This window comes from Entelurus aequoreus, linkage group LG20 (assembly GCF_033978785.1).
Source record: "Entelurus aequoreus isolate RoL-2023_Sb linkage group LG20, RoL_Eaeq_v1.1, whole genome shotgun sequence".
Taxonomy (NCBI): Eukaryota; Metazoa; Chordata; class Actinopteri; order Syngnathiformes; family Syngnathidae; genus Entelurus; species Entelurus aequoreus.
The window spans coordinates 3828561-3841060 of NC_084750.1; the positions used below are offsets into that span (position 1 = coordinate 3828561).

The following is a 12500-nucleotide window of genomic DNA, read 5'->3' on the forward strand; positions in this document are numbered from 1 at the left end:
ATATCCAAAGGAGTTTTTCAACCGGAAGTGTGGCGGGAATTTTAAAATTGCACTTTATAAGTTAACCCGGCTGTATTGGCATGTGTTGCAATGTTAAGATTTCATCATTGATATATAAACTATCAGACTGCGTGGTTGGTAGTAGTGGGTTTCAGTAGGCCTTTAACTAAGCAATTATTTGCCGTGCTACTAGATGGAGCCCACGTACCAAAATGTATTCATGGTGAGTGCTACTGACAGTGTAACAATATTGAGACAATATTTAATATACCATACTTCCCTATTGTCTTTTATTATACGCAACTGTTTGATCAAAACAAAGTCGATAGTTAACGAAACAAAAGTAAAAACTACAATCGACTACGAGTATTTCTTTAAATCCTTGTTTGCTCTCAGTCCTTCTTTGTCCAGTGAATTATTCTCTGAATTTGTAAACAAATATCATCTGTCTAATCACTCTATACATCAATACTATTTTTTATATATATATATATATATATATATATATATATATATATATATATATATATATATATATATATATATATATATATATACATATACATATATTTGATATCTACACTACTGACATACGGATGGATCGGCCCGCCCCTTACACAGCAACAGACATCGTTATGTTACCCTCTCTCGAACTTATTAATCGACTTGTTCATTTCCTGTTAAACTTTACTAAAATACTTATTTCTTCTGTTTCAAGCTAGTTTAGCGGCTATTTTAGCAATTAGCCTGCCTTCATGTCTGCTTCTGCTTGTTCTTACTCGGTGTGTGACATGTTTAGCCTCGTTCTCCAGTGGTTATAACACTTGTAAGAAATATAATTAATTTGCCATTTATGGGGAGCGTCTCCACACGGTGTATGAACATAAACAGTTAGCTGCTAGCTGCCTCTCTCAGCCAAGGGACCAAAAATAAAGTATCAACCACAGGGGATCAGCTTTTGTGATCGGCATTGAAAAGCGTTAGCATTGGCCAATCACATACTTTTTCGCAGACATTGTCCGATATTAATCAATGATATGAATCTTACAACTCATGATTTATTTCAATTTTAATTCATGGAGGGATGATTCAATTTGGAATTCTCGATTCAACATGATTCTTGCTTGAAACAAATTGTCCAAAATAGTATGGATTTATTTTGTACTATTTATTTATCCAGGAAAGTAATTTTTAGGTTAACAATTTATTATTAAAGGGAGTCCTGCCACAAACATTGAGAGGCAGTGTTACCAACGGGTTACAAGTAACCAAATCTCTTCTTTTGGCTGCCAAATGTTGTGTACATGTAACAGTCAGTGCTGAGGTAGCCTCAAAAAACAGACTTTTGAAAAATCCATTCTTTAACATTTTGAATCAATTCACAATCACAATGATTAAAAATTGTGATTCGGATGGGAATCGATTTTTTCCTGCACCCCAATTGGCCGATTGATCGGTACGTTCCTATTAAACTACATCTATAAAAGTATCAACATTTACATTTATTTTGTAACCTTATGCAATCTTTGTGATTTAAAAATGAATACAACAATTCTAAAAATTAGCACTTTAAACACCACTGCACTGAATGATGTCAACCAGAGAGTCCATTGTTAGCTACAAAGAACATTTATTAGACTTTACATTGTGAGTAAAAGTTGCTACATGACGGAGATTCTGTACAATTTCTTTTACAAATGCGTGAGTTTTGTCAAAGGTTCCTTCTCCCGAAAACTGCCCATCTTCCATTATCCAACAAAGTACTTACTTAAACGCTAACTGTCCGTTTTTGGAATGTTGCCTATCATTCACAAACCTTATGAAAGACAAGAACACACATATATATATTTAGCATTTTAATTTGTAATAATCAGCCTATTCTAGGTGGGGAGTAACTATGCTAATGGGACTAATCCATTTTACCTGTAAATCACTCAAAAAGTGCATCCTAAAAGCGTCAGTAACACTCCATTTACATGTCGTGAACTGAATGTTAACCAAGTATAAGCAATATTGTTATTTTAAGCGCTAACGCATAGGAACTACTTTTTAGCGGCGCATTGATTACAGAGCGCTAACTGCCTTATTCTGCTTTATTGACATATTGAGCTGCTGCATCGCCTCTGAGTTGGTGAAAGTTAATTCTAGATTATAAATCATGCCTCTCACCTGGATAGTAGAAGGTTGTGGACATAAGCCTAGAAGTTGGATTCAACTTTGACATCCAACTTAGACCGAGAAATGGCGAGAAAGACCCGAAAAGACACTTGTTGGCATCACTATTTTTTTATTTTAACGCTTTGTCTCGATTATGATTAATTCTTCATTTAAACGGGAAGATATAAACATCCCATCAGTCGGAATCCTGGTGAGAGCAGACATTGTACAGTAAGTGATGGTTTTACTCTGTTGTCTCTCATGGAGTCTGCCATGATTAGTTGGTTTTTTAGAGCGCTTCATAGGCGTAATACAGCGACTCTCATCGGCTCCATTGTAAGCTAACTTTTGCAAACGTTTATCTACGAGTTAGAATGCATAAAAAATAAAAACATTTGTCCTTGTCTTACAAAAGGATGGTGAATGATAGACACAATTCCAAAAAAGTGCAGTTCCCCTTTAAGCAATAGAAACGTGGTTTCCGTAACAGAAGGATACAGTAAATACAATGTGTCATCAATATATTCGTAATATTCCCAGAAGAGTATACAGTGCCAAAGCTTTTTTCGGTGTGTCCCCATGTGCACACGTATCCTTGTGTCCTTTTAAGACAAAGAATCAGGCGACATCACAGCATCACGGCCCTCATTTCAGACGAGCTTCATCTTGGACGGGCCCTCGCTGAGCTCTAAACTGGAACAGTCGTGCACTTTGGCCCCTCCCCTTCTGCTTCCCATGTGTCCTCAGTAGTACGAACTCAGGTGGGAGTGAGTGGCGGGATGCCTGGTCATGGCAGCCCCGGGGTAGATGGGGCTGCTTGGCGAGTTCCAGTATGTGGACGGAGGGCCAAAAAAGTTGCCCGGGGAGACGGGCATGGTCGCCGGGTGGGCTCCCATGAAGTTCATTTTGGGCTGGTGGCTGTGGTAGGGCTGCACGTAAGACATCTCCGTCTGGTATTTGACGATGTTGCCCTCGGCCGCGTGGTTCTGGTGCGTCTGCGAGATGCCCTGGAAGTCGAACTTGTAGGCATAGCGCTTGCCGTGCACTTTGGTCATGATGTTCTTGTCGTAGTAGTAGCGCAGGGCGCGGCTCAGCTTGTCATAGTTCATGTTGGGCTTGCTCTTGCGCTCGCCCCAACGCTTGGCCACCTCGTCCGGGTCGGTCATCTTGAACTCGCCGTTGGTGCCCTCCCAGGTGATGATGTTGGCGTTGTTGCTGTCGGACAGCAGCTCGAGCAGGAACTGCCACAGCTGGATCTGGCCTGAACCTGCGAGTACGTGGTCAACGTTTCATGTTAGCTTTGAAAACATCTTAACTTTCGTCCAGAACATAGGATGTTTTCAGATTCCTTCACAAACATGTATGCAAAAGTGATGTAACGATGAGACGTCTGTAGAACAGGGGTGTCCAAACTTTTTTTGACTTGGAAATCTGCCAAGTGTGTAAAAATACAGCCCAACCTGCGATAAAGCCTTATTTTCGAGGGTAATCACCATGCACGCACGCACATACACAAACATGACGTTTTTTTTTTGCCGCACAGTGTTGATTGTGACGTAACAACAATCATTTATACAAAAATAAAGAATACTTCCGTGACGACCTTCTCAAAGTTTTGTAATCAATCAGAAATATCAAGCAGCTCAGAGCACCAAACGTGTATACGTGTGGAGAGAGTATTTTGCATATTACCCATCGTGCATTGTAGTGGATTTATATGGGTGTAATTTTTAATTATGTATGGTGCTTTGACATGTATTATAATGTCCACAAAGTTCAATGAGCAGGTTGTGTGTTGAATATCTGTGTCGGTTACGGTTTATTTGCACCATGAGTGGGAAATGGTGTTTGGATTGGGTCATATAAATTAATACTGTGCTCTATACTGGTCAAAATAAAAGTAATGGTTGTTTACCGAATTTACTAAGATTGTCCATGAGACGTCGTCGTCGATTCGCCGTGTGAAGTTTCTCGGATTAGACTGAAGACGCCAGCAGTTCGTACTTGGCCCAGCCTGTGGTTTGGACACCCCTGCTCTAGAGCAGTGGTTCTCAAATGGGGGTACGCGTACCCCTGGGGGTACTTGAGATTGTTTTTTAATATTCTAAAAATAGCAACAATTCAAAAATCCTTTATAAATATATCTATTGAATAATACTTCAACAAAATATGAATGTAAGTTCATAAACTGAACATCAAATCAAGTAGGCTATTCCATTCATTATCATAAACCCAGAGTTTCCCCCATGGCCCATGCCATAATGGTTTGACCCTACCTGGCGCTGCCACACGGCAGCAACTGTCAATCAACTATCGATGTAGAAAACAATGGAGGCTTGGTTAAAACGTAGCAGTAATGCAGCTGAAAACAAGGAAGAACATGTGCCAAAGAAGGCCGAACCTGAGCCGGCAAAATTCAGACAGTATTCTGAAGAATATGTGTTAATGGGATTTAGGCTTCGAGTTGTAACCCCCCCAAGGCATTGTGTTTTTTCTGTGGAGAAATGTTAGCGAACAGCGGCATGAAGCGGCCGCGCATCTTCAGCGGCATCTCCGGACAAAACACGCTTGCCGTGTCGGTAAGCCACCTGATTTTTTTAAGAGGAGACTAAATTAATTCAGGTCATCTCAAAACATGATGCGGAAAGCCTCCACAACATCAGCCAAAGCCCTGGACAACGTTCCCTTTAAGGTGCGCGCCTGCGAAATTGCGCACCGCTCATGCGTCCTCTGCATACTGCAAATTAATGCCGCACAGGAAATCAAAAATCCCATCTGAACTTTAAACAAAATAAACACATTACAATTTATTCTGTATGGTTTTGCAATGCAACTCTGTGAGAGACAAGTGACAACAAGAGTGGCCCCAATGAATAAAACAATCTTTGTCAACACAGTTCAATTATCGTCTGTCGAGACACTTTACGGACAGGAATTCCATCAATCACTTTATTGAGCAAAACTGTTTGTAACCACACCAAAAACATGAGTAAAAAAACCTTGTATCTATAAAAACTGGTAATTTTCTGCCATACAAACCAGGCTTAAACCAACGTTATCATCCGTCGTTTCAACAGAAGCTGCTCGCTCGTTCACCTGCACTAACACACGCACTCATGGCACTTAGCCAGTGCTGCGTTTATGGCCACACAAAAAGTCAGACAACCCCAACGCTGCCACACAATGTGTAAATGCCAGGTTGTAATACTGACTCCACAATCAGATGTGTGCTTATTTTACTGCCATTTATTAAGAATGTTAATCTAAGGATATCATTCATGAAATATTGTCACTAGATTTCATAAATGCTAATAAAAAGATGTATTTTACAGACAGAAAGTTACAGGAACTAAATGTAATCTCTGAAAGGGGTAACATTTCTTTTAAAGGCAGGACCCGCAGCCAGACATACAATACTAGCACATAGCTCATGAAAAACATGTATTTTTGTTATTGTCATTGTAAGGGGGCAAAATCACTTATATCAGAAAATTATTTTAATAAAACATTTAAATTGTTATGATGTCAGGTTTGGGTCAGGTGTGACGCTGGTGTAGCCACAGTGTGCACGTCTGATGTCGCTCACATGTGCTCCACTGAATGCTCAAGGAGTTTGTGCGTTTGCTCACACACATGAAAAATTAGAGGGAACATTGGCCCTGGAGGCTTCTTACGCGGTGTCTTTGCTTGTTGCTAAAGCCAAAAAAGCCGTTCACTATCGCTGAAGAGCTGATAATACCGGATAAAAACGCAGCCGAGAAAATAACGATAATGACGATATTCATAAGCACATACTTTTTTGTAAAACATTAGAGGGGAGAACAGGAGAGACAATCCCCAAAGAGGGCACTTTAAGTTGATGGTTACTTCTGTGTAGAAATGTTTATTTATAATTCAATCACTTGTTTATTTTTCAACAAGTTTTGGGTTATTTTTATATATTTTTTTCCAAATAGTTCAAGAAAGACCACTACAAATGAGCAATATTTTGCACTGTTATACAGTTTAATAAATCAGAAACTGATGACATAGTACTGTATTTTACTTCTTTCTCTTTTTCTTCAACCAAAAATTATTTGCTCTGATTAGGGGGTACTTGAATTAAAAAAATATTCACAGGGGGTACATCACTGCAAAAAGGTTGAGAACCACTGCTCTAGAGCATAGAATTCATTAGCACCTAATGTGAAAAAAACGTCATGTCCCTCACTTGAATACTCGACTTTTAAACGAAGCGGCACTCAAACGCTATTTTTTTAAGTTGCGTCATGGAGGAAAAACCTCCTTTTTAATGGACGTGATACAGCCTTTGACCTGCCCCTGATCCGTGTATACGCCCACCACTTTGTAAAAGAAAAAACAGGCTTCACAACACATCTTAAATGCAGCCTTGAGCTCTGCCAACTATGCGTCCTTCAGCTACAGACGGGGGAGCCATAAGTTCGATCATTTTAGTTTTCCTTCAGCCAACGATGCTAAACTAGCACGATGGCCAAACAAATGGGACCTTTTCACTGTGTGGCTCGGAGGAAGTGAAGATGCAACCTACCCACAGGCCTTTGGGCGCTGAGGTCAGGCAACTTGTACGAACTTTGCTTGCCTGTTCGGTTCTTGGACGAGCCGACGGCTTGGCCTTCTGTGAGGAAACAGCGAGGCAAACGGTCACGGACTTGGTCTCTGCTGACACGACCGGGCTTGACGATAACTTTGTCTCCCGGCTTTCGCTCGTTTTTGCGCTCATGTTGCCAACACAGACAGTGCAAAGGCCTCATTTGATTTGTGTCACCCACTCATTCGGTGATAGATTCCTACCTGGGTTTGCTAGGCGGCTGCTTATGGGCCCCAATGTTTGATAAGGGTCTGTAAAGAAAAAAAACCACATTACTCATTTAATCACGTCCTTACTGGATGTTTTTGCTCACAGGCACACTGCAGGTGTTTAGTCCATGAGCCTATAAAGCTGGTATGGTATGGTATACATTGCCACTCCTAAAATCCAGTATGTACTGATGTAGCATGTTAGTATCTATGAACAGCTATATTTCATATGCTTTTGTCGGGCCAAATAGTTTCATTGTTACTTTAGCATTAACTGCACTTTTTGGGTTTGAGGGTTGTTTTTTTCGTAAGATCAGAAGTGTGTTAGTTGCATCCGTCACCTTGGACAATTCTTGGAACAGGTTCCGTCACTCTGTTGTGTTGGTGCTCCATGGATGAGCCTAAGAAGAGGGAAGACACAAGTGTAGATATTTTCATGCCGTATCTAGTGGAAATGCAAATGATCGTGGACTAAGAACTTGTAGTTTCTTACCTTTGGGCACTACCGTCATGCTGTTGGCGGACCAGCTGTTCCTGCGTCCGATCTCTTCAAAATTGCTTTCTGTGCAGAACAGACCGTAAGATTAATGTACACAAAACAAGTCGTCCACAGACGTGTGGTTGTAAAACAAAAGCGAAAATCTTTTGAAGTGGCCATTTAAGCCACCGCAGGAAGGAAGTCCCTAAATGGAGACCAAGACGATAAGAAGTTGTACACTCAGGAGGAGGGTCTGGAGATGACCCCTAGTTTCTTGGGTGAGCGTTCTTTTGTTTGGGCTACCTCTGTCTCCACGAGATTGTGAGTTGTGTCCCAGCAGTGCGACCTATAGCCCCCCCGCGCACACGGTTTCCTCCGCCAGTGCAGCTGCTTCCTGCCTGAAACGGCCTGTTGAGTTTGGGATTCATCAGTTTCGAGGCCGGTGTTGCACCAAGCAACCTCTTTAAACTCATGAGACTTTGTAACATGGATGTGAACTCTGCACATTGTTTCGAGAACCCTCCATCATTCAAACCCGCTTGCTTGTTTGTGATGAACAGCAAACTTAATGGGTCAACTGAGGACCCTTTCACACTGTCTGTGAAAGCTGGTTTTTATTGAGTCTCTGTTCTGTGTAAAAGGCACCGACAGGGAACTGTGTGGACAAAGTCAACTCTGCTTCAGAAGTACTATCAGTGGCGGGATGCTGCCTTTTTCTTAGGGTGCAAAGTTTAACAATCAAGACATGAAATACACACTGTTGTGTTGAAAGAATGGCCATTTTTGACTAAGGATTTTCATGGTCGAATCTGATTTGGTTGTCGACAATGGGCAAAATCTATGGTGTTGCTTTTTTAAGATCTAAGGGGGATCCCTACAAAGAAACACATTGGTACATGTAGTACTGTACACTAGTCACTAGATGTCAGTAATTCCACATGTATGTAATGAATACAAGTACAAAATAAGTACAGTGTTCCCTCCACAGAGCATTCACACACACTTATAATCACTTCCTGCTCTTAAAACACTTCATACACTCTAAAACCAACATTATTTTAACATGAAAACTTTAAAAGGTTATCAAATCTCAATGTACTAAATCATACTTTACAATCTACGTTGTACTGAGACCACAGTAAATTATCTACGAATTGGCAAGAGAACATTGAGCATTCAGCCTTTCATCGAAGAGAACAAAACACAGATCTCATTTGCAACTTTTTCCACCTCAAAGAAACCGTTTAAAACACTCAAAAAAACCCCAAACTGATAGAGATTGGATGATTTAGTGAGGTCGGCTTCCTTGACTAGAGGAAGTAAATGTCGTAAGAGGGTTTCTGTAGGTGAACCTGTGAGGTAGGCCTCCTGCCCGAGCAAACTGGTTGAAGCTACAGCACCGTGTCGAGGTGCGCGGTGGCATGGCAAGCTCTAGTTCCCACGGTAGTGAGTCCCAACATTGAGTACCTAAAGTCCCCGTGTACAGCGGTTGTGTTTGGAAGATGTTCCCGAGATGGCAGACGTAATGGGCCTCAGGTACTCTTCCGCTTTCCTCACACAGAGGGAGGAAGGGTGGTATCGATGTTCGACTGCGAAGTTGCTAGTCGAATCAGACTACCCCAAATCGAATAGTTGACTATTCTAAGACACTCTTATTTGAAAGTGATTGTATTTTATGTCACATGGCAATATCCTGCTTTGCTAAATTCTGTGTAAAAGGCACAAGGTAATATTTGCTGGATTATTTTACAGTTCCAATGCAGAAGTTTGAAAGTGACTGATGGGTCATTGCCAGAAAATACTGTAGTCTAGGCATACCATTTGGAGTTAGAACTTATTGCTGATCTAAAACCATAAGTTTCCAAATATTTCTATAGATGCTTGACTTTCAGTTTCTTGCAAGACTATAGTGCTTTTGGACTTTTGTGTCCAATCCTGATTTCCACAGAGACTGGTGCATGTGTAGTAAGCCAGAGCTGATTTACATTTAAACAGAAATTACTTATGCATGATTATTCCATATCCAGTCAATTAATCATGCTGTATTATTTTGATTATTAGACATTTGATCACCGTCAGATTAAAGTGTTATTAAGTTTTACCAGTTTTGATTCAGTCGATTTTAATGCAAGCAGGAAACATACCGACTGACATCACAGGTTGATTGTTGTCCTTGGAACTCACCTGCTTTCACCTGTAGTCGGGGTTGAGGTGGTGGGACTGGCGGCGGTGTGTTGTTGGAGGGAGTCGTGGAGTACGAGAATGTCGGGCTACCTGGAGGTAAGACGGAGACGAGAGTCACTCTTATGGTGTCATACGGTTTTTGTGCTCAGAACACAGGTCGCAGTTTTCATCTAAAGCAACTGTGTGAGATTCCCCGTAAAATACATATTAGTTTTTGATCAGCAGACTTTCATGTGAAAAGAAGTTGCAAGCATCAAAATAGTTTAGAGTTTTTTATGGTCACTTAAAATAGAAAAGGAGGATAGGCGTTGCCTTACTCTGCCGGAGGTAATTGAGGTGCGAGAGCAGGATGTCTGCGTTATAGGCGGACGTGAGATGCATCATGTCCTCTTTGGTCAGCTTGCACAGGGCCTTGCCGTCCAGTGCCTGGAAGAGCATGACGTCTACTTCCTCCAGTACGTACTCTTTGATGGCCCAGTCCAGCCACTGACGCACATGGTCTTGAGTCCAAACCTCTGGATCTGGAAAAGATAGTTCTCACTGATTTTTTATGCAATGAAATTTGCTGACGATCTTAAATCATATCTGTATTCAACACACGGGGCCTAACTTTTCCAGTACAGAGGGCCACTTAAATATTAACACTGAATTAGTCATCTGACTCTTGATTTTAATGGCATTCAATTATTATATCTAACCTACTGACAGTTAAACGGGATCAAGGTTGACAAATGATATGAAAGCATGTATAATCCCAAAGACTATTATGAAGGCTTGGGTCAGCCTGATTACAAAAATAAAGAATAATAAAAAAGGGACTCGTAAAAACTGATGAAAAATTAAATCCAACCGAATTAATACTGTCTTTTTTTTCTTAAACTGTGACTAAAATTAAAGTACAAATACAAATACAACTTCACCACTTAAATCATAATTTTACTTATTAAACTTTAGCTCCAGACTTCTTCTGTTTGTTTGATATTGTCATTATTGCCACACGTGGTGGAAAAGTGTATCATAGCTAAATAGCGCTGTGGCCCATATGGACCACAGCTGAGAAACACCCCAACAATTGGCCCTGGCCATATGGTTAAAAAACACTAGTAATGTACCCATAGCAAAGTACGGTATATGATTTTGCCCATAATACATTATGCTTAGGTCAGGCGTCTTTATGTTTGACATTTTCCAGCAAGTCAACAAAAACATAATAAAAAAAGAGCAAGAATAAAGAAACTAATAAATGGGTACACATTTAAAAATACACATTCATTGTGGGTTTTATTTGAACAACTTTTCAAAACAAAAAAAGCTAGAAAAGGCAAAACATACAAGACAAATGCATTCTAGTTTGTATCCTAGGAAGAATTCCTACTGTAGCTTTAAAAACAAATAAAAAAATCTTTCTTGAGATAGAAATAACTTGCAAAATTACTTAAATTTATCTGAACTTGTTATTTTAGGAGTATTTAAATATATTTTATAGACACGCAAAATCAATGACATTTGAAACTGTTGATTGAACTATTGATTTATTGTACTGGGCTCAAAATTGTCTTATGCTGTAATCTTGGTGAATATATGTTTTACTCTCACTGATGTTTACTTGGTTAAAAAAAATACAATGATCCTAAATAAACAATATAGTGAGGAGAGTGACCACTGCTGCTGTAAATGCTAACTGCAGGCCCATATCGGAGGCAGAAATCTACACTGATTTTTAATCGTCCTCACACAAAAGCCTAAATTGGAGTTATATTTCATATCTTAAAATTGATCACGATGCCCAGAAAGATGACGTGTCAGTGTACCGACTCAGGAAGGGGGAGGCTCATTTCCAGTAGCAAAACAATGGGCGCACCATTTGTTGCCCGTAATAATAGACTCCAGTAAGAGTTCTGTATATAACACGGACTTCTTTGTGAGGCAATATCCTATGTGGAATAAAGCAATAACCGCTTATTCACCGGTGAGTCTCGTCAAATTCCACCGAGACCTGAATGGTAAAGATCCATGACCATGTTCTGTAGTGACTCACTCAAACAAGCAAGCAACCATCCATCCATCCATCCATCCCTTTTCTACCGCTTAATCCCTTTGGGGTCGCGGGGGGCGCTGGAGCCTATCTCAGCTACAATCGGGCGGAAGGTGGGTACACCCTGGACAAGTCGCCACCTCATCACAGGGCCAACACAGATAGACAGACAACATTCACACTCACATTCACACACTAGGGCCAATTTAGTGTTGCCAATCAACCTATGCATGTCTTTGGAGGTGGGAGGAAGCCGGAGTACCCGGAGGGAACCCACGCAGTCACGGGGAGGACATGCAAACTCCACACAGAAAGATCCAGAGCCCGGGATTGAACCCAGGACTGCTCAGGACCTTCGTATTGTGAGGCAGACGCACTAACCCCTCTTCCACCGTGCTGCCCAGCAAGCAACCACTCGGTTGTAAATAGCTGATAATGACCTCCAAACACTCATTCATCCAAAACTGTCAGCTAGTGGCGGTCTGTAGGCATTGAATAAGTGTTGACGTTAGCGTCTGCATTGTTCTTGTAGCACTACAACCAGGCCATGTTTTTCATTGCAATTACGGTTTCAGTTACGGTTAGACTTTGGCCATTACTTATTGTAGCACTACTGTAGTAGTGGCTAACTAATCGTACTCTGGGGAAAGAGAACTTTAGTAACGGCCAGGTTGTTTGCTAACCTGCTGGCACAATGACCCGCTTCTCCTCAGTGGTGCTGCTAGGTGGGGTCGCATTCTGCGGGCTAACACGGGGCTCCGTGTACGAGGGCTGGTACGCAGTGGTGACTCCGTCGTTGCTCATGTGTCTGGAGCGTTTTGTGACGCT

The 12500-nt window shown here is 41.0% G+C and overlaps 1 protein-coding gene across 3 annotated transcripts in view; it reads right to left on the bottom strand.

Moving 5' to 3' along the window:
• Positions 1-1609: 1609 nt before the first annotated feature.
• The window catches only part of fli1rs (Fli-1 proto-oncogene, ETS transcription factor-related sequence), a 38209-nt gene continuing 27318 nt past the window's right edge, over positions 1610-12500 (bottom strand). For 2 of the 3 annotated variants that reach the window (XM_062029225.1, XM_062029226.1), the window contains exons 3-10: positions 12356-12500; positions 9955-10158; positions 9638-9727; positions 7469-7537; positions 7317-7376; positions 6970-7017; positions 6707-6793; positions 1610-3424 (exon numbers count right to left, since the gene is read on the bottom strand). The exon at positions 12356-12500 is cut by the window's right edge and continues 22 nt beyond it. In XM_062029225.1, coding sequence (XP_061885209.1) covers positions 2901-3424; positions 6707-6793; positions 6970-7017; positions 7317-7376; positions 7469-7537; positions 9638-9727; positions 9955-10158; positions 12356-12500 — 1227 coding nt within the window. In that variant the 3' untranslated portion in view covers positions 1610-2900. The remainder of the gene's footprint in view (positions 3425-6706; positions 6794-6969; positions 7018-7316; positions 7377-7468; positions 7538-9637; positions 9728-9954; positions 10159-12355) is intronic. The other variant, XM_062029227.1, reaches the window with a different exon arrangement.